The 22,851-nt window shown below is 37.9% G+C and overlaps 1 protein-coding gene across 1 annotated transcript in view; it reads right to left on the bottom strand.

The window, feature by feature from the left end:
• The window catches only part of XDH (xanthine dehydrogenase), a 66,097-nt gene that overhangs the window by 10,351 nt on the left and 32,895 nt on the right, over positions 1 to 22,851 (bottom strand). Inside the window, exons 14-33 of the mRNA XM_081941646.1 lie at positions 19,207 to 19,391; positions 18,404 to 18,578; positions 18,110 to 18,199; positions 17,585 to 17,754; positions 16,888 to 17,011; positions 15,528 to 15,647; positions 14,358 to 14,454; positions 13,620 to 13,744; positions 11,940 to 12,073; positions 11,184 to 11,271; positions 10,582 to 10,668; positions 9,490 to 9,681; positions 8,637 to 8,782; positions 7,515 to 7,596; positions 6,463 to 6,558; positions 5,064 to 5,192; positions 4,268 to 4,342; positions 3,259 to 3,311; positions 2,300 to 2,414; positions 1,480 to 1,545 (exon numbers count right to left, since the gene is read on the bottom strand). Coding sequence (XP_081797772.1) covers positions 1,480 to 1,545; positions 2,300 to 2,414; positions 3,259 to 3,311; positions 4,268 to 4,342; positions 5,064 to 5,192; positions 6,463 to 6,558; positions 7,515 to 7,596; positions 8,637 to 8,782; positions 9,490 to 9,681; positions 10,582 to 10,668; positions 11,184 to 11,271; positions 11,940 to 12,073; positions 13,620 to 13,744; positions 14,358 to 14,454; positions 15,528 to 15,647; positions 16,888 to 17,011; positions 17,585 to 17,754; positions 18,110 to 18,199; positions 18,404 to 18,578; positions 19,207 to 19,391 — 2,349 coding nt within the window. The remainder of the gene's footprint in view (positions 1 to 1,479; positions 1,546 to 2,299; positions 2,415 to 3,258; positions 3,312 to 4,267; positions 4,343 to 5,063; positions 5,193 to 6,462; positions 6,559 to 7,514; positions 7,597 to 8,636; positions 8,783 to 9,489; positions 9,682 to 10,581; positions 10,669 to 11,183; positions 11,272 to 11,939; positions 12,074 to 13,619; positions 13,745 to 14,357; positions 14,455 to 15,527; positions 15,648 to 16,887; positions 17,012 to 17,584; positions 17,755 to 18,109; positions 18,200 to 18,403; positions 18,579 to 19,206; positions 19,392 to 22,851) is intronic.

A 22,851-nucleotide genomic window follows, 5' to 3' on the forward strand; every position in this document is an offset into this window, starting at 1 on the left:
ATGGCCATGAAAGGGAGATCCAATTGGTCTCGTTCAGATGGTGAGTCTGAAGTGCTTTTTCAGTAAGGTATTCAGAAAAAACCCCTCCCCTCCTCTTCCGGCCCTTTATTATGGTAAAATTGGCCTCTCTCCAGGTATCTAAATGCTCCAAGGAAGTCTGTTTTGTTGGAAGCTTTTGCACATGCAGAGTAAATGTTTGCAAGATCCTGACCCAAACACATTTTGTCTTGCAGGCATATACATTTCTCCTGCAGACATTAACAATGAACATGTGAATATTACAAGGAAACTTGTTATTTGAGTAAGATTAGCAGAAAAGATGATTTATCAGATGACATGCATAATTCAATTCAAGTGACACCTGAATGGGGCTTGTTTCAAACTTCAAAATGTAGCTATTTTGAGTAATTGTACGGTAGTTATTTAGAAAACTAAGTCAGGTTCATAAATTTTGAAGGTGGCTTGTTTGCCAAAATCATAGATAATATGCATCAAAACCTGTGATACCTTGTAGAGACAGGTGAAATTCATGAGAAGCCAGAGGCTCATGCTAAGACCTTGCTAATATTAGACCCAAAAATGGTTCATTTCATAGTGTAGATGAAAAAAAGCAATAATAATGAGTAGTTAAGAAGAAGAAACATAAATGTAAAAGTGCTTGTGAACAATGCTTATCTACAAGAAAAACATTTGCAGGTGAGGTTTAAAGTGTACCCAAAATAATACATGTAACAAAGTTAATTGTTAACCAGTGCCAGTTTTAATATTACCACATATTGAAGATTTGCCAGCTCAAGTGTGTATACATTCAACTAGATTGTATGTCTAAATCAGTGATCCCTAACCTTTCTGTCTTGGTGAACCAGCGAGGTGGGTGAGATGGGTTGGATCAATGTGAGCAGCAGGCACGCGCACCCACCACTCTTGAGCAAACAGAGCTTTACATGTGAGCGTGAGCACCTATCAGTTATGAAAGTGAAGCTGTGTGTGTGTTTGCACGCTCAACCCCCTCCCCCGAACTTGCACAGCCCTATTCCGAATGGGATGCAGCCCGGTACTGGGCCACAGCCAGGGGCTGAAGGGCCCCCTGGTAAAAATAATTGGTTTGCGGTATGATATTTGGTTGGTAGTACAGGAAACCTCATAGTTGGCTACATATCTGAATTCATTAATTTAGGTGAATTGCAACACAGGTTAAAATAGAAAGTGAAGTTTCTCCAAAACATGTGAGCTTTTTCTGAAATGAATCTACACTGTAACGAACAAACCTTTTTCCTTTTTCCAGCTGGCATAAAGATATGCATCATGTGCAAAACACTTGAAGACTAACACAAACTGATAATAAGCAATTAACAGTTTCCTGTGTTAAAAGAGTTCATAGTACTGCTGGCTTTTGCTGATTATTAACCAATGTAATCTGTCTGTTTGTATACACATTTATTTCAGCTGCACAGAGTACAGACAACTTGCACTACTTACCTGCCCTATATCTATAGCTGGATTCAGGCTGATGCCAACATCCATCACAATATCAGTACGAAGATTCTAAATATTGAAACAAGTAAAGTCTTAGTAACCACAAGGCTAATCACATACTATTAGCTAAATATGCATATCATTTGACTTGATGTTTTTTTATTTGTTTGTTCCATGGAAGAACAAAGTTTTCATCTGAGCTGGAACTAACCAGGTCAAAATTCAGCCTAGATATTGATGTTGACAAGATAACTCTCAGTGTGAAGTTAAGATCCCAATCTCAATGCAATGCAATGCAACACAATACTTGATGATTTAAAAAGTTATCCTGATTATAGAATTCATTGCTGAAAGATGCAGCCCTTTGGAGCTAAATGTCAGGATGGCCTTCACATTTGGGGAAATTCATCATCACTGCGAAATTAATGATTAAAACAAAATTAACGAAATAGATTATAAAGTTCCATTACAAATTTGGAGATGTTTTTTACCAATTTCATACCCAGATGAATCCACCAAAAGCAAAATACTCCAAGTGATTTTTAAAAGCAACAACTATATAAGCCTAGTTTGAAAAATAAGCATGGAGCAAAAGATTTACTAAAGTTCACACAATTGAAAGACAAACATAACTTATCCATTGCATTTATTCCTAATTAATGTAGAATGTCGCTCCATACATCAAAATGAAGAAGATGCTTTTAATCGCTTACAGGGGTGTCCAAACTTGGGAACTTTAAGACTTGGGGAATTCTGGGAGTTGAAGTCCACAAGTCTTAAAGTTCCCAAGTTTGGACACCCCTGGCTTAGTAAGTCTGCTTACCTTATGGTCACCGGTCAGACAATCTATCTCAACCTCAGAACAAGAAACACCATAGGAGAAATAATGGAAAGGCTTTCCTTCATTCTTTGAAAAGTCATACCCAGCATTAGGAATTCTTAACAGAAAGGGAACAAAAGGAGGAAAATATAAAATCATCAGAGAGATTATAAGGTACCAAAGGCAATGTATGAATCAATGTATGGACGTAGTCAATGCAAGGTTGGTTTGCAAGAATAAAAAAAGATGGAGAAATATAGCGAACAGCTGGGAGTAAACTACATTGTCTACATTTCATTTTCTTTTGCTCATGATAGCTTTGATCTCTTTGGCCTACAATTTCTTCTTATTGTTATTATTTACACTGTTTCTTATCCTAAAAGGAAAGAGCAAAGAGGATGTGTTTGTATGTATGTACAGGTTTTATTATTATTGCAGGAAAATCACTAATTGTGATTTAGTCCAATTTAGTTGTTAGGTCAGAATATCTGAAAATTACTAGAATAAACCAATACAGGTGGATACTTATTCATCAATATTATCAAGCAAGATGTTTGTATTTCCAACCTGGTCCCCAAACTCTGGAGGTCACATTGAGGGCCAGCATTGTTTCAGTTATTCCATGAAATAAGCTGCACTTATTCCATTTCTTTGTTACAGCATTCTTCTCCTCTCCCTCTGGCTCTCAGCCACAAACACATTTAGCTGTTCTCTCTAATTCTTATGTATTATTTAGAGCATGCAAATATTGTGACTCAAGTCAAGACTGCAGCCTTGGATTTCAAGGAGTTAACAAGCTTATTATGTTAGTAGATTGCGGATAAGAGACAACTCTGTCTCATCTTCATTATTATAAGCCCATTTTATAAAATTAACTACCAAAATCCCCAACATCAGAAATAATACTCAAATGCCAAACTTTATGACATTCTGCAAATCTTCTCTCTGATAGTTTCACTCACCTGTAAAATCCTGTAGCTGATAAACTCACACAATCATAATAGGCTGCTAACACCTAGTGAAAAAAAGCATATAAAATCATGTTAAGCTTTTCTCAAACTGGAATAGCTGTCATATCCTGGGGAGAATGGAAGTGTTTCATTGAGTAACACAAGTATTCGTAAGCAAAACGTTATGAACAAAAACTTTTTTAAAAATTCAACCGCATCTGATTAATTTTTACCTAGAAGGGTGTCCCACAGAACCAAATGCAATTTCCTTCTGAATAGAAATGTACAGGAGTGCATTGCTAAATATTAAAATGCCTTTTAATTGTGCTTTTATAGCTGCCAACTCAAAACCACAGGCAACCTTATTCTGCATTGATATTTTTACATGCTTTTAGATCAAATAGATGGCAACATCAGACTAACCATGGTTGATATAAAATCTAAGTTGCATTGGCTTTTATCAACACATGGATGGGGGACCATTTTTAAAGCCCAGAGTTATAGGCTAGGCTGGGGGGGGGGGGGATTTATTTATTTATTTTTAAATTTTGTTTGCCACCCATATCACTGCAATAGAAAGGTGGTGGGGAAACTGTTTCCATATCACATCAAGGAATCTGCATAGATGCATCATCAGGAATCAAACTTGGTTAGAAGGCAACCTTACCATGCTGTAACAGATAGTAATACAGGACAAGACATTTTTATCACCATCACTCCTTGAATAGGGCACATCTTGTATAGACCACAATGACATGAGTTATCAGCATAAGAGCTAGAAAATTGTAGTAGTTGCCTCCCACAAAATTCTACCTATCTGGAAAAAGCCCCAGATTGGGGAAGGCTGCCATATAACATTAATACAGAATCAAGATGAGATATGACAACAATACAATGCTATATGTAGTAATTAAGAGAAAGCTGCTCAGAATGAATGAACAGAATATATTAGCTAGCAAACAATATACAGGTAGCACATTTATTTTATTTAAACTTCAACTTGCACTCAATAAAAACATACCCAGTCTTTCCATGATCCTTTTGGTTTAGCACATCTGAATGGCTCCAATCGTTCTAAGATGGTCTGGCAAGCATTCTAAGAAATAATCCAAATCAAAGAAAAAATTGTTGCAAACATAATCTCTATTGTGCCCGCAGATTGCAATTATGTCTACATAGTTTTATTTGTCTGAAAATGAACTCAAAGGAAGAATAATGTAATGATCTATTTTATATTTAAAATTGCCATGTCAGGTACTTTTAAAGCACCAACTGTAGATATACTTAAAACAAAATCAGAATGCCCACTTTTACAGTGCAAACTAAATAAATTGTTTCTTGAACTCCCAAGCCAGACTAACAGCAACAATCAACTTTTCTAACTTTTATGGGACTGTACATCACAGATACGATCTCAGAATTGCAGACTATGGCCATGGAAGCTAAAAAGTAGAATTTGATCCAACACATTTGGAGGATAAGATGTTGTGGAAAGATACCACAGAGATACCTAAGAGTCATCTATTATTGTATCTTTGTTTATCTCAAATTAAACATCAGTTGAAGCTTAATGGCCAGATATTATCATTCCAAATGTTGCTATTTTGATCAGCAATAGAATTACAGGGTCTAAGACAAAGGATTTTCTCACCAACCTATAGATAATGGCACTCCATCACTTATTTAACAATTTTCTTTTACATTAAACTTGTATTAAAACACCTTTTGGGGAGGGGGAAAATGCAGCCAAGTCATTTGGAATAGTGCCCTGCTACAAATTGATAGTTACAAAATTGTGTATAAGCAATATCCCTTACAAAAATAGCCATCCCATTGATATCAGCACTGACAGAAGCAGCTGTTGGCGATGTATTTGGCACCGTGTTGGTGCTTGTCTCACTTATATGGATCTTAGAGGTAGGGATTCCCAGAGTCTTGCTGGCAACCTACAAAGAGAACATTGGATTCATTATTAAATGTTAGACTGTCGACAACCCAAAGAAACAGAACTTTATAAAAAGCTATTTCTTTCTTTTCTTTAAAAAAAAAAAGCAAGGCATTCTGGCTCCGACCAGATATCAAATACCGGCACCTCGGTTCAGCCAGCTGATACCATCGCTGGCCATAGGGGGCGAACAACTGTCCCCTGTGGAATGGGCGCGCAATTTGGGCGTCCTCCTTGATGCCCGGCTGTCAATGGATGACCATGTGGCAGCCGTGGCAAGGGGGGCATTCCACCAGGTTCGCCTGGTGCGCCAATTGCGCCCCCTACTGGACCGGAGTGCCCTATGCACGGTCACTCACGCGCTGGTGACGTCTCGCCTGGACTACTGCAATGCCCTCTACATGGGGCTCCCCTTGGGACGCATCCAGAGACTACAGCTAGTCCAGAACGCAGCCGCGCGGGCCATCATGGGGAGTGCACGATACTCCCGCGTAAAACCCCTCCTGCGCGAGCTGCGCTGGCTGCCTGTGGCCTTTCGGGTGCGTTTCAAGGTATTGATTACCATCTTTAAAGCGCTCCATGGCATAGGACCTAGTTATCTGCAGGATCGCATCCTACCACACATGTCCCTACGACCAATCCACTCTCACAGGGAGGGACTCCTCCTGGTGCCGTCCACCAGGCAATGCCAGCGGGCGACACCTAGGAGTAGGTCCTTCTCTGTGATGGGCCCAACCCTCTGGAATGACCTCCCCCCCGACATCAGAACCACCACTGACCTCCGTTCCTTCCGTCAAAAACTAAAGACTCACCTGTTTCAATTAGCTGGCCTGGCACACTCTTAGTCTTACCTCCCGGGGATATATTTTAATTGGGTTTGGGTATTTTAATTGGGATGTTTTAGGGCTTTTATACTATATTTATTTCTTTGTACAGTCTCACCTCCTCCACTCAAATGCTCAAGTATTTAATTGTTTATATATTATTTATATTGTTATTTATGTATTTTATCTGTGTTTCATTGACTGTACACCGCCCCGAGTCCCTTTTTGGGAGAGGGGGCGGTTTATAAATCCAAAGAAATAAAAATAAATAAATAAGTTATAACACAGCAAGGGAAATAAGGGGGGGGGATCTAGATTTTAATAGGGTATTTACATGTCACAATGTTTGCAGGATTTCAGAAGCTGTTATTATAAATAGATGTAGCTGAACAAATGATGTATAGATTAAAACAGCACAGAACCTTTATATACATATTCCTAATTTACCTGAATCATCTTGGTGTGCAGACCTTGACCCATCTCAGTCCCACCGTGTGTGAGCAACACTGAACCATCTGTGTAAACATGCACCAATGCACCAGCCTATCACCAAAATTAGAGAAATGAACTGTTAAGATCTACTTGAAATACTATTGTCTCTAGGCACATTTTTAACTATAGTCTTCCGCCTTTCATATGCTTTCATTAGGAATCAATCTAACTGATACCAAATTACTAATATTAGAAGCTCCATGGAATTTAATCATATGTAGCACATCCAATATTCAACTCTAGCTTCATCCAGACCATATAAACATATGTAGAAGAAGCATAGATACAAAAAAGTTGTAGAACCATATTTTATTTATAGAGCATCAGGGCTGAAACCTATGTGAAATTTAATCTATAGGTTGCACTCATGAATAACTAGGCACCTCATTATTGAACTCCGACCACAAGGTATAGCGAGACGGGACTATATAAATAAAGAATGTATTAATGCAGCCGTGTAACTGACAAAAGGTGTTTCATATTCAACTGAAGCTAAAGAAAAGTTTTTTTACACAAATCAACATGCTATTAGTTTATGATTTATGAGCAGACAAACTGGCCGGTCCCTTTAACTAGTAGATATAGCAGCAGAAGGCTGGGCAGGGAACAGCAGCGAGGTATTGGCAGACAGAAGTGTGAATATCATGCCTCTAGTCTGCTCCTGTCAGGTATGATGGAGCATGCTGTCCTTACATTAGTGCTGATGTAGTGCCATCTGGGACAGGTAGCAGTATCTTTTGCTTCAACCAGAAAACTAAACGTTTTGGTCCAGCACTTTGGAAAATGAGCTCATAAAGATAGTTGCTGCCCTCAACTGACATCCAGTCATTTTGAAGTTCAGATATAATCTGTCCTAATATAACTATATACGTTTGGTGCAATCTCTATTAAAAAAACTATTTCCAAAGTTTGCAAATATATGAAGCATGGGAATTCTATTTTTATATGAAGAAGCCCACCAGCAGCCCATAGGCTGTCTCAGTAAAAAATATAGGATGCTTGCCAACCTGATTCAGAAAAGGAACGGTGAAGCTGATCCCAAACTTGGTAGGAATAATGGCTATGCCCCTCTTCTTCCAGCGATTCTGCCTGGGAAAACAAGAGTATCAAATTGGCATGCCTTCCCAAACGCATTCTGCCTAAGCAAGGTATTATTTTCCAAGATTGTATGCAAAACAAATCTAGCATCCAGTCAGAAAATTTTATAAATAAGAAACATGATTGCTGATGGCAGCCTTGTAATACTGAATATAATGTTCAAAAGGATTCATCTAAAGTTTAAACCTAATAGTATACAAATCTAAATAGATAAATTTATACCACATTTATACCACAGGGTGTTTTCCCCTCTTTTTTCCCTTTGCATTTGACCTTGATTTATTTTTCTTTTTATCTTTGAAGTTTTGAAAGCTTTTGTCAGCATTTCATAGGGAACTGGAGTAATAAACCAATGCAGCATATCTCATTTGATATATGATATTTTATTTTAAGCCCACAGTAGGTGTGATTCATTAATGATCAAACTCATAAAAGCTAGCTGCTCAAGGGAAAGAATAATTTGTACTCTATTTAGTCCTAAATACAAGACAAAATTCAAGGAGATCTAGCACTAGTAATACAAGAAATTTTCTACAGTAGTTATACATTGCTTTCTTAGTGCCAGTTTGCTAGCCATCTGCATCCTCCCTCTTCAGTCTCCACCTACTGGTCATAAGAATCCATATGAATCCAGCTTTATCATTTAAATAATAAAAATGATTGGAAAAAACAGTTTTCTCTATGAATCACATTAACAGTGTTAGTAGAGAAATGTATCCATTGGAAAGTTGCACGTAATAAGGTCTAGGAGTGAGCTTGCAGGCCTCACTGGACCAAGGTTTTAAACTAACATAATTGCAAAATGTACCAGACATATTTCTAATGTGCTGACTTGTGTGCTGCTTTTTCTGCAAAGTGTGTAGTTGTGTGTATATATTTAGAGCAAACCCACTCATTTCAATTAGCAGAGAATTTATTTCAGATAACTGGGTATAATGTTGCTACATTGCAACCTTCAGAATGAAAATAATCCATATGAGATAATTTCAACATTCAGTAAAATCAGAAGTTGTAAAAAATAAGAAACTCACTGGTTGAATTTCTCAATGTTTGTTCTTCTTGAATGATACTTTGATTTTGCAAGGCATTCTTCCCAACATCTTTTCAAGGTGAACCCCTCAAGCTTTTGATCGAAATGAGTTAAATCACCTTCATTATACAGATTGATTTTTCGGACCTTTCAGAACAAAACAGAAACAGACAGACTTCAGTTCTGAAATAACTGGGATTTTTTAAACAAGCAGAGCTTTAGCAACATATTGAACTCTAATCAGAAACTAATCCTTGTCTTGAGCAAAACAGGTCCATCACCCCATCAATATTCAGTAGAATAAAGGAATGGGACACACAATTGCTATGACGCCTAATAAGATTTTTACATCCAGCTAATGAAACAATCCAATTATCAGCATCGGTGATGAAATCGGGTTCAGTGGAATTACATGAATGTATGCATTGAAAGGCAGGTGAAACTAATGCTAACCAAGTTATAATAGATAGAAGATAAGGAGATGGTGTCCACAGAATGCCTGAGATCTAGCCTCAGTCCAGGAACACTGCAAAGATCTGGAGAGAAAACAAAGGTTTGGAATTCAAAAAGAGGAACATCAAGGAGAGTGGTGGCACCAGCCTTTCACCAGACTGGCAGTTTCCAAAAAGGAATGCTGGTGATATAGACAAGGAGGAAATGATATCCAATTTTTTCCTTTTCTTTCAGGCCAAAAGGAAGTACCAACTCCAAGAAAGAAATTATGGGCCACTGTTTTTACCTAAAAGGGAACTGTGAAAGTTCTGATAAGTATAAGTGATTAGGAGAGTATTATAACTTGCTGTCTGCAAAATTATATCTCAGGGAGCTATAGCTCAGAATCGGTGAGCACATACCTCTTCTGCTGGCAGCCCACACTTCAAGGCTATATCAGTAATCCAGCACTCAGCAACCATCATTCCCTGGGGACCCCCAAATCCACGGAAGGCTGTGTTGGATGCCAGATTTGTTTTACAGACTACACCGATACCTCTGATATTTGGGATGTTGTAGGAATTGTCCAAGTGAAGAACAGCTCTGTCCATAACCTTGGGGAATCAATTTAAACAAATAAATAAATTACATGCGGGGTCTGTTTGTTTGTTTGTTTTGCTTGCTGTTATTCCTGCATCAATAATTGCAAACTGAATATTTTCTGCATACTGTACATAAAATGGTAGAAAATGTATGGTATTATGCAGGGGGGGAAAGCATCAAAGTTAAATCAAACTTATTATTTCATCATAACTTTATTGGTGAGCCTTTATTAATCTCAAGCACTCTCTTCACTTTTGAATCTCAAATTCTTTTTGAGGTTTGCATCAGAGTTGGTATTCAGCAGGTTCTGATCAGTTCTGAAGAACCAGTAGCGGAAATTTTGAGTATTTCGGAGAACCGGTAAATACCATCTCTGCCTGGCTCCACCCGCATCTATTTTCTGCCTCCCGAGTCTTAGCTGATCAGGAGGAAATGGGGATTTTGCAGTAACCTTCCCCTGGAGTGGGGAGGGAATGGAGATTTCATAGTATCCTTCCTCTGCCGCGCCCACCAAGCCACGCCCATAGAACCGGTAGTAAAAACATTTGAATTCCACCACTGGTTTGCATCACAAGCAGCCTAGCCTAGATTCCCAAAATCTACGTGGATTCCTGATATCACTGACTACTGGAAGCCTAACACACCTGAATAATATTCAGCTTTTCTTGATATGGTGCATCAGACCCAATTTAGGGATCAAGTCTTCTCCACATCTGACTTTCTCATTGGTATCATTATGCCCTTGTCTGCATTATATAGTTATCATTGTTGCCATTCTAATCTAAGCTATCCTTGCTATTTCCCAATTCTATCAGAAAACTAGAATTCCATCGAATTCAAAAAACTTGTTCATTCCTACAACCCCTGAAGTTGGTTCAAATGAATCAGAGTAGACAGTGATTTCCACTTACCCCATGGGAAAGATCAATAGAATTTCCTCCATTGCTGTAATATGACACATCTAGGCTGGTAATCCTTCCATTTTTCTTAAAGCCAACCTGGGAAAAGCAGAAAATAACTATTTTGTAGAATTCAATTATTCCAGTCACAGATATTCTAATATTCATTTAATTTAGCCATTTTGTTTTGAAGGAGAGGTTTTTATGGAAGCTACTGTTAGAGGACTATTTTTACACAAAAAAGACCATTTCTAGACAACTGTCTAATGATCAAGGCACAAGGCTAGAGATTCGGATATCACAAGTTATAGTCCTGCCTTAGGTGTGAAAGCTAGCTTTATGACTTTGAGCCAATCGCTCTCTCACACAAAGTTATTGTGTAGGAAAAATGGGAGGAGCATACTAGGCATGCATTTTTCTAGAAATATAAAAAGAGGGGTAAAAATCAATAAATAAAATAAATACATACATTTAGAATGAGATACATATTCATCCGTCTTATATTATATTACTTGCTTCTGAATGTGGACTGAACAGTGCACAGTTTCACTCATCATGAGTGTTTCGCTCATCACAATGTAATCTTTTTAATACTCATATTAATATATCTTTACCTTATACTGTGACCAAAATGGGTGTCTTCCACCAGAAATCAACATATCTTCATCTCGATCAAGCATGCATCTTACTGGGCGACCAGTCCTGTAGAATTAGGCTGAGAGTGAACCTACTGCAAAGGTGTCACAGTAACAATTTCTATTAAAAAATAACACGGGAGGCTCTTTTCTAAGTGGTTTCATTTATGAATAAACCTTTTTTATTCTGACATTCCCTCAGCCATAGAGCACACATAGAGCCCCCCCCCCCAGGCTACTATAAGTCCCACCCATATTTTCTAAAAGGACGTTAAGTAAAAAAAAAAAAACAGAGAAAAAGAGAGTGTTCTAAAGATGTATGAAATCATTATATAATTGAAATGACCAGGAAGGGGGAGAAATAAAGGCTTTTTTCCAGATCTGGCATTGAAAAAGATGTTCTTTTGGTATTGAAAAAGATGTTCTTTTAGATTTATGAATCTAATTCTAAAAGGCACCGAACAGTATAATGTACAGTAATAAAAATCTACAAATTGGCAATGAAAGTAAGTCTCTCCAGCATGATGTTGAAGGTGGCAGCCGTTTCCAATTTATAATAGAATTTTGCATTTCTATCTGACAAATAGAGGAGAGAAATTACCCTGGGAAAGGACATGTAGTGGTTTCTGGACCACAAATAAATCTATTTTCTTGATTCTCCATATGAAACAGAAACGGTAACTTCACATTACTACCTGAAGTAACCATACTGAGAGGCCATTCATTAGAACTTACTTAGCAGCAGCTACTGCAACAACTGTAGACAAGATAATGCTTCTGGATTCTTTCCCTCCAAAACCTCCTCCCATTCTCTTCACCCGAACCAGAATTCGATTAGCGGGAACTCCTAAAGCGTTAGCAACATGTTCCTAAAATAATAATTTAAAATAATACAACCATGTATTAGCCTACATTGAAATAGTTCTCTTTCTGGAAAGAGAAAGAGAGAAAGTAAGCTAAATAACTCCATTCCCAGCATAGAAGTAGCCTACACCGTTTCGCAAGCAGGGAGAAATATTGAATTCAGTGAGATTTCTTATCAATAACCTGCATAGATTTATGTTTCCTGAGGTCAGATTTTCAATTTCTTTAAGGGAGAGTGTGAATTCCTGCATGCAGATGTTAGAAGATAGTTTGCGTATAAGAAAGTACTTTATATGCATAGATGCAGATAAATGCAAATACATATACAAGGTGATGACATTCAGATTATAAAGTATCCAGGATTGGTTTCAGTTGCAGCAGTCAACCTTTGCTGATAAAATAGAAATGTGCAGGACTATTCAAGACTTTTGTTTGTGTTTATAATCTTTTTCCTATTTAATCTTTTTTTTAAAAATGTGTTAAATCAGAATCATTTTCCTTTCAGGTAAAGAAAAAATTGACTTCATGCTATGGTAATTTACTAATTTATCATATAATTCCACACGTAAATTTAGCAACTTATGAAAGTTCTATAGCCGAGCAAATGAGGATCATCAAGGAATATCAGAAACTCAAACTGAGTTTCTTGGTTCTCATATGTCAAAGATGGCCTGCATGTCCTTAGCAACGTGCTTTGCCTTGTGTACAGTTGAGCTAATCTGCTTTGTCATGTTTTGAAGAATGTGATTTCTGCAAAGGTACAAAAACCATATTGGGTTTTTTGATGTATGAAGCATCATTCCTACTGGTGGGTGTCTTCTCTTAAAGTTTCAGTAAAGAAAAGCATCTCTTCAAAATCATGCATAGCATTATGACATAAACTATTTGTACACAAACAAATAACAGATTATTAAAATTGAAGAATAAAACAGGACTAACTAGACAGGGGGACAAAAGGTTATCATGAACCAGACTAGCACGGACAGGAATGGAGAATGTAACAATTTCCTTCCTTATTGCACTCTAGAGGAAAATCTCTCCTCAACTCTTAATGAACATCCCTTTTCAAATAATAATAACAATAACAATAATAAATTATGCTTGCTGTACCAAGAGATGCCAGAGTCAAGGAAAAAGAACTAGAAAAAATCATGAAATATTGCGACCTGGCCATTGAAACTACATGGCTATGGATGAAACATGTAACAGTGATACCCATTGTCATTGGGAACTTGGTACCATGTTCAAGAATTTTACAATCACATAAAGAAATTGCAGCTTCCTGCAATAACACCAGTGGAACTGCAAAAAACTGTGCAACTAGGAATATCATAAGTTTTAAGAAGGTACTTGGTTGATACCTAGGACACTGGCAGCCACCAGTATCAACCATCAGTACCAGTCAATGGTATTTGTGATGCATTTTTGAATGTTCAGTTGACTGAGTTTTATATTTAATGAATAAAAGAAATAAATCATTATTTTTGGTGGCAAAACTGGCTGCCTTCTCCAAAAGCTATCAAGTTCAAAGCTATCAAGAGACTGGCTGACCTGTGTCTTTGCTAAGTTTTGGGTGGATACAAAGAGTTCCATTTCTCCATCTTCTCCTTTTGGCACAGCAATTGTGCAGTGAGTCTCCAGATAAAAATGTTCCTGGCCAGCGATGTGCATTTCCCCTAGGCAGGATGGAAAGAAAGGATTTCCAAATCAAATAAATTCAAGATAGTGCTTTCCGGGGTAATGTGAGAATGTATACAATAATGACTCTGATTCAAACTCATGGAGTTCAGGGTCCAACCACTGATCCTCATTGATTGAGCTCTTAGACTCCAATCACTCAGGAGGAATCAACCTTTATGCTTATCAAATAGCAGTTTGCCTCCCATTTGCTCCACTTAACAAGGAAAAATAACATTTTTCTCCCTTGTCCTATTCCCTTTACCCCATTAGTTACTGTGGGTGCCAACTCCAGGAACTATAGTTTGTTCAAGATTTCACCCTACCCTGATTCAACCATACCCAATCATGTTGTTAGTTACAAAAAAGATTCTTGTGTGTTCTCAGCCTCTGAGTACTAGATATGTGTCAAAGAAACTTTCCATTTTTACTCCAATATGGACAGACAACATGGGGAAGCTAGAAAAAACCAATGATAAAATGAGGAGCTTGAAAAGATTGTCCATTTCTAACCCCAAAATCAATGCAAATGTGTTATTCATCCAGTCAATGCTTTAAAAGAAATCTTTGTTATACAAATCAAAAAGAAACAAAAGAAATGAGGAAGCTTACCTTCCACAATATGATCAGCCTCTTCGAATCCTTTCTGAATATTTCCTTTTTCAATCTTCCTATCAGTCTTAAAGAAAGATTCTTTCTCAATGGCTTCCTGTGCAAATTATAGGAGAATCAATTAAATACACACATATTAAATGTACATTTGTATTCACATGTACATATATACACACATAAAACAACCAGCTCTGTTTTGTGTAGCTTAGCCAAGTTGAACCAAGTTATGTACTGTTAGGTAGTCTGCATCATATTTTGAATAAAAGATACAACTAAAGACAGAGTTTCTGCACCTTATGTAGAAAAAAAATATTGGCAGATAGTACCTGTCATTATCTATTTCATTAGAATTCCCTATTCTCTACTATGCTTTGGCTTCAACAACTTTCTTTCCATTTCTTCTAGGCTGAAAAATCTGAAACCTGAGGTCCTGATGTGGTCCTCAGAACAATTTCAGAAGCAGTCTGTCCAGGGAGATGGATCGCAATGAGTAGAAAGTAGAAAAGGAGGATATCAAAGAGACAGAGATTAGGTATCACTAATTTCTTCACCTTGTTTATACAGCCAATGATAGCTATAGCAATAGCGCTTATATTTATATACCACTTCATAGTGCTTTACAGAGTCAGCATATTGCCCCCAGCAATCTGGGCCCTCATTTTAACAACCTCAGAAGGATAGAAGGCTGAGTCAACCTTGAGCTGGTGAGAACTGAACCCCTGGTAGTCATCAGAATTAGCCAGCAATACGGCATTCTAACTTCTGTGCCACCATGAGGCTTGATGATGATTACCCCTAAGCGAATACAACTCTAAATGGAAAAATATTTGCTCAGCCCTAATTACAAACTTCAAAATTTACACTATAAAAGTAAAAGGAAGTGTCTGCATGGCCATTTCTTAGTTGGGACTAGTTTGCAAAAGAAAAAAGGGGTTTTACATGCACCAAGTCTGTCGCCCATTGCCCTGATTCATTAAAAAAATGATCATAACAAATAGGTGTAGAAACAAGTGCAGACTATTTTCACGCATCCATCTTAGAACCACAGTCACAGAAACCAGAGAAGTTACTCTCCAATCCATCTCTCTTAAAAAAAATAAAGAAAGAACTAAGTTTACTCAGTCGGGACTCTGAAATCAAGGTCTATGTCACTTTCTTGCAGTATCTCACCTGGATAGTGATAATTGGTGTAAGCTCTTCATATGTGACCTTCACTGCTTTAGCAGCTCTTCGGGAATGTTCCTGTGTATCTGCCAATACTGCACCAATAATGTGCCCAACACATGTCACCTATGAGAGGGAAAATACTTTAGTTTATTCAGCAACTTTGGAAATTTCAACTGATTTACTTTCAGTAATACATTAATTGGATATATTTATTTTTGAACCCCATCTTTACATTAACAAACAAACATTCTGAATGTAGACAAACTGTTGGACAACAGCTAGTTGGGGCACAAACGGATTTTCAAAATTGTCAATTAAATTTGTGAACAGAGCAATTGAACAGGCAATTTTTCCAAGTTTCCCTAGAGGAAGAAAACTATTCCTATACTTTCGAAAGGTGCTTTTTCAGGAGGCAACTGGAGTTTCTGTTTTGTTTTTTTTTGAAGAAGTTTTGTTTCTCATCTAAGTAGCTTCTTCAGTTCTGATTGGATGGTGGGGAATGGAAGGATTTAATTGCAGACAGCTGGTCATTTACATTCCTTTAGAGAGTCATTGAGGCCCCCAGACAACCATGATCTGGATGACTGAGAATCTCCATTGACATATTCCTACACTTTTCTTCAGGGGAAACCTTCCCTTTAGAAGTGGTGATTTCTATAGTACTTAAAGTTCCCACACAATATTTTTCCTTGGAATTTCACTGAACTGTGGATAGTCAAGAACATCAGAGTAATGGGAAAGGGAAAACTGTAAAGTGAAACACCGGATATTCCCACACATACCTTGCCACCTTGCAACTAAATCGGAGCAAGAATATCACATTCTTCTGTTGTAAAAGTTTTAAAAGCAAGTTCTTTCTCATGAAACTGAACAAGAAATTATAGAGAACAGACAATTGCATGTGATTATATTTGATCCCAGTGAATTTAGTGAGAACTATGTTCAATTGGTGTTGATGTAAAGTATTCCTCCCCATACACATTAATCTGCATTTGTTGCCAAATCTATGAGATGCCCCTTCATTTATACCAACTTCTTAAAAGAGCATTTTAAGGGGTTCATATGTTTGAGTGGGGACATCTCATAATTTAGTATGTCACTCCACCTGGCATACACATTTAACTGTGTATCTGAACACATACAGATACTATTTTCTTGGGGGATGGTGGTACATCTGCCAGTTGTCAACCTAACACTCACCAATTCAAGCCAAGGTGAAGAGAATAACATGTATAGAACACATCAGGGAATGAACCATGGGGGGAGTGATAATTGAGCTATAATGCAAGTGACTTGATTGCTCCATTTTAGTATCTTTGAGATTAATTGAACAATTTGTAGATGAAAAGCAATAGTTACATACAATGTCTTTTGCAAAGATGGTTTCATCATTGAAAATCCCAGAAATGTTACTCCCTGGAACATCCCGATCAGAGACAAAACACCTAAATCCGGGTACATTTTGAGCCTCTGTGATATCAATGGAGCTGAAATGAAAGAGTAGCACAGTAAGATTATTCCCAGGAGATTTAGGTGTATGTCTGCAACTACAATTTTTGACTGCATTAATTTCTAAAACAAAAAATTCTAAAATCAATATCTGCATTGAACAGCCCTCCTTTTGAGCATTGTGTCTGCAATATCCTTTGCTGAAAGAAGAAAAGATTCAAAGAAGGAAAACCAAGAGTTTTTTCTAGATTGGGAATCTAGAAATTACATCCTATACATACAGTTCTCAAAAATTCTCCAAGAAAAGGTGATCAACATCCTAAAGCTCAACTGTGTATACACACAACTGCAGATTACTACAGATCTTGTAATAATTTATGTACCTTGATAGTTTGTACTTTCCAAACATGCTGTCAGCTGTAAGAATTACACAACTTCCAGAGGAACAAACAAGTTACAGTCCATATATGGACTGATGAATGGAAGTGGACTATAGACTTTCCTGGGGGCCTTTATAATGTAAGAGCCACAAAAGACCACATCCACATCATAATAATTATGGCCTATACCATTTAATAAATAATGGTATATGTCATGGAAACAGGACTTACATAACTTTAGCATGGGCTTTGCTGCTGGTAACCAGTGTTAGATAGAGTTCATTTGTGTAAGAAGGGATGTCATCACAGTAGACTGCCTCTCCGCTCGCCTGCTTGGCAGCTGACAAATGCATCAGGGGTCGTCCCACTGTATCTTCAATGGATTGCTCATTAGGCACTTCCTATGAGAAAAGCAAAGACAGGTGTACTTTCACTGCTGATTAAATTCTGGCATCAAAACCCAACAAACATTGCTTCATTCAAAAAGTTAAAATTCTACTAGCTGCAATGAAGCGATTGGGGAAACAGCATTTAGCATTTCAAACACAGGACTATTCCTTCTACCTGAAAGGAACAGGTCTTATTAGGACAGACATCTCCTGTAATTAATTAATTTAAAGACAACAACAAAGAGCAAAAATCAGAATAAGGGCTAGTTCAAGGTAAGGTCTAATGCCCAGGCAAGTACATTTCCTAGAACTGAGAAAGGAGGCAATACAACAAATGCAAAACACAACTGGTTTTGCTCTTACTTACTTGGAAAAACTGGACGTTACTAACAGGGTCCTTCTTAAATAATTCAGTGGCACTAGCATGCTCGCAAGGGTCGAAATCACTCAAATTATTCTGCAAAAATATAGGAAAAATCTGCTTTTAATTTTTAATTTCTCTTATGCAAAGGTAAATGTATTTTAATACACCTCTTAATGGGCACAAGAACATTACAATCAAAACGTAAAAAGTTACCAATAGCCACATGGAATGTGCATGCAGACAGCCATATGAAACTGCTGAACCCTTATATCCCATCAAGAAGACAGAAGAACTCACATTCTCATTTAATTTTATACTTCGTTTCTGAAGCACTGTGAGGTAGAACTTAAAGAAAAAGCTGAGCACGAGAGTCCGACGGAAATCCACCATTCCACCAGGGGCTGAAGGGGAAAGATTCATCTCCTCAGCCAGCAAACGGCAAGCTTCCTGCAGGAGATCTTCTTTCCACTCCCTATTAAAAATGAACCATAAATTAACACAACATTGTTTTATTTGTCAATTTAGTAAAAATATTAAGCCAGGGATTCCAATTCGGCTGCCTTGTAGCTATATTGGGAGTTCATCTTCGAGAATGATCCTTTCCTGGCCCCACAGTATGGGTGTCCATAGGATAGGGTCAGAAAAGAAGCCAAGATGGTCACCATGATGATGTGATGTAAACTCTGCTTATTTTCTTTGCAGAGTGAGGCAGAAATAATCAGAGATGTAATTGCACCATCCCAATAAGAAAGTCTCCTTGAAGCTGCACTCAAGGTCAAGAGGGGCTTCTCTAAAATCATAAGTCCATAAGGCTGTCCCACTTTGCAGCTTTCCAAGTATGTCCACATTATATTGCCAATTTTCAAATATTAATGCATTTGTATTAAAGAATGACAATGAAGCCAAATGTTCTTAATCTTTCCCCAAAGTCATAAAAAAACCAGAATGAAAACATTCGACCCCCACAATTCAGCAAATAATCATATATGCCCCCCCACATATTCCTTAAAGCTGAAATTATAACAACATCGCAAACTTTGATATCCCAATTAAGAGTGTTGCAAAATTTTGCACCCGGCATGTGAGTCTCACTCATTTACCTCCCAATCAGCTCCTGGCAGGTTTTTACAGCCATGACTGTTGTGGGAGCCATTCCCCCATAACTCAGCTTAATCTCTTCTACTTGATTGGTTCCCTCTTGAATCCGAACTCTCATTCCGCAGGTCACAATGGCAATGTCATCCTCCCGTCGTGAAGCTTGCTTGAAGGCAGAGAAATATTCACCCTAAGAGAGGAAAAGGAAGTTCTGTGGACTTTTTCACATTGATCTCAGTGGGGGGAATGTGAAGTAAAGTCGGCCCATTGATGGCAATGGTGCTAAAATACGAGCAATAGCTTTTATGAAATAATTTATAGATGAAGGAAGAATGCGTCCTGGGAAAATATAACAGAATTCCAGACAAACTATGAACGAATTCCTGTTGCTATGTGTCTGAATAAAACTTAACATTGAGAAATTCACTTTCATCTCTGAGAATAGCAAAGCAGGATTATGCTTATAAATAAGTGTTAATTGTTATGCTGAAACTGACATCTATTTGCTACAAAGTGTTTCTATGCTATGTCTATGTCCAGGATCTTGGTTTGTTGTTGTGTTTGCGGAACCGGTCCGAATCGGTAGGAACCCACCTCTGCTTGAGTCCCCTTTGCAAATAATCATGATTCATTAATCTTTCTAGAAAATGTCAAGGTTGAGCACTCAAAACAGACCTATCATGTTGCTTTAGGAATATAGAAATGCCATGCCAAGACAGATCATTGGTCGACTTATCACTGTATCTTCATACTGTCAGTGTGCAAAACAATGTTACAATTTCTCCAACAAATTTGTTCCTAACCATCTGCACATCAATTCATTTCTCCTTTTAAAAATTTGCCCCGCTAAATAAATAAAAGCTATAACCCTCATGAATGAAACTGGGATGGATGGAAACATCTTGTTGGTTTACAATTTATATGGCTTTTATGTAATCCTTACAAGTTAGAGAAAACGATGCAGAGTTCTTAGGTGCTCCTACCCAGATGCCCTTCTATAGGTGACGGCACTACTTGCAAGGATGTAGAAAAAACCTTTGGATTTTCACAGGGCACCTTCAAAAGAGATAATTGAAAAAGATCTTGAAATTAGAACTTGGACATCTTAATGCACAGCAGAGGGTGCTCTGGCTGCGTGGTGCACCACTGGAATCAAGCCCCATGTAGCTGGGAAAGAGGAAAGTAGCAAGTGCTACACAAATTTCAGCAGGTCATCTTTAATGTCTGTAGTAAGTGCAGAATCTTGAAATTTCTCAGCTTCAATTCTGCAAGTTAAGTTATTTAATTGATTAAGGCAGAATCTCTTTTTTAACTATTTTACCCTAGTTTTGTGACTTATAATTATAGCATTTTTCTAATTATTGTTTAAACGTTGTTGTGTAGACCTGGTTCTATTGTATTTTTTCTCATTGCTGTTAATGTTGCACTGAATTTGGAAGGAGATATTTAAGAAAACTAAGTTAATAGTAGGAACATTTTGAAGGGGGAAAATGCTTGGCTGATATAGAAACAGAACAGAATGTGTGCAGAATTGATCCAATTTGGAACAAGATGAATCTCCCCCTTTCCATTCTTCATTTCATGTACATCAGCCAAATAAATGTTTTCTCTCTAACTCGGATGAAGCAAACATAATTGATGTCACAATTCAGATGGATTTTTTTCATGGGTTTCCCATACTGCGAATCATGAGATTCTTAGAACTGTTAGGAACCAGTCGACAAAAGCTGTGGGCAGGGATATAAAGCTTAATCAGCACATGTGTGGGATCAAAGTTGTACATAAAACTATCCATTCCTTCCCCCTAGTCTGTGGAAGGCAATTTTTCTTCTGGTTACTGGAGCTAGAAAGGTTGGGGACTGTTGCCTGCCTTAGTCTTTCTATAGATTGCATGAGTATAGTATTTTTGCTTGTTTCAGAAATTTAAAAAAAAGACTGGTCTAATATAATGTAAATTAAAATTAGAATGTAGTTAGAATAGAACCCTAACCCTAACACACACTCCAAAAAAGTGGGTGAAAATTGCAGTACGTCTTATATACCAAATGTTGCTGAAGTCCTGCCCTTTTAGCATGAACAGCTGATTGGCGGTTGGATTGGCCTCCTGGAAACCACCAATCAGTTATTCCAGGCTACAGGGATCACCAAAGCCCATTGCCATCTCCTCACGCCATGTTTTTGGCCTCTACAGGACCCATTTTAGACCCATTCCAGGCTGCGGGGATTACCACCTGGAACCAGCCAAAAATGTGATGAGGGGAGGCCATAAACAGGGCATGCAGAGGCCAAAAATGCAACACGCAGAGGCCAAAAGTGCAGTGTGTAAGTGGCAATGGGCTCTGGCAATCATGGCAGCCTGGAACAGGTCTAAAATGGAGTGTGTGGAGGCCAAAAATTTAACACGCGGAGGTGGCTGTGGGTTCTGGCAATCCCCGCAGTCTGGAACACCTGATTGGTGGTATTCTGGAAGGCCAATCCAACTGCCAATCAGTTGTTCATGCTAAATCAGTCTGCGATAATATGCTGAAGCTGACCAGGCTGTTTGCTGCAAGGATGCTAGCCAGATGAATAGTGATGGATGCTAGGAGGCAGAGGCAGAATTTTTTTTCTCGCTTTCTTCCCCAAATACTAATGTGTTTCTTATACTCTTGAGCCTCTTATACTCCAAAAAATACAGTATTTATTTGTTTGTTTATTTTGCTTGTTTCCCACTCTTGTTATTTTTTACAAAACTCAAAGTAGGAAACGTATCCAACACATTTTCCTCCTCCTATTGTGCCTACAACAACAACCCTGTGCTGAGGGTGGGACTGTGAGATTGTGACTGACCCAAGCTCACCCAGTTGACTTGCATGGCTAAGGTGGGACTAGAACTCACAGTCTCCTAATTTCTAGCCTGGTAACTTACGAAACTGATTTCGCATGTAATGTATTGTTCACTTCTTGATTGTTAGCATGATGTTAACTTTCTGTTGATCTATGTACATCTGGGTGCTGATTGCTGGTGGGGAGGTATTTTGGTTTTATTTTCCCTTTTGGGTTTGCTGATTTTCTCTTTTGCACAGTATGTAGAGGTTGTTTAGTACCAAACTAGAAACATAAGTTAACAAAAAAAACCACTCACTAATCAAGCCAAACAATCTAATATAGTAAACTATCCAACCAAAAAAACCACCAAGACCATTCCTACTAACACTGACAGGGCAATCCACTGGAATATAAATTTAGTGCAAAGCCCACTCCCTACTAGCAGTGATGATGTTACTGAGTTTGCATAATGAAGCATCAGCATGAAAACAACCAAGCTCAGAGAGCACCAAGATGCCCTCGTTTCAACCCTGAGCTACAATATTCTTCTTCGTTGAAACATTTTGTATCTTCCATGACCAAACTAAATGTTCTACATTTTATCTAAGAAGTACTTTATGCTAGAATTAACTCCTTCTTGGTTTCTTGGGCAGTACACACACAAAGCCACGATGGCTATGTCGGTCATGCGATTTCTTTTTGTAGCTCTCCCTAGCCATAGCAAACATGCTAAGAAATTGTAGCTTCCTTTCTTCTTCCACTCCCTGTTTTCTTAACTTTTATTTATTTGTTTTCTTCTAGTCTACTCATTCCTAAATTCAACATCTATGCAACAAACATAT

This window comes from Natrix helvetica (genome assembly GCF_964273705.1).
Source record: "Natrix helvetica genome assembly, chromosome: 2".
In the NCBI taxonomy this organism is placed as follows: Eukaryota; Metazoa; Chordata; class Lepidosauria; order Squamata; family Natricidae; genus Natrix; species Natrix helvetica.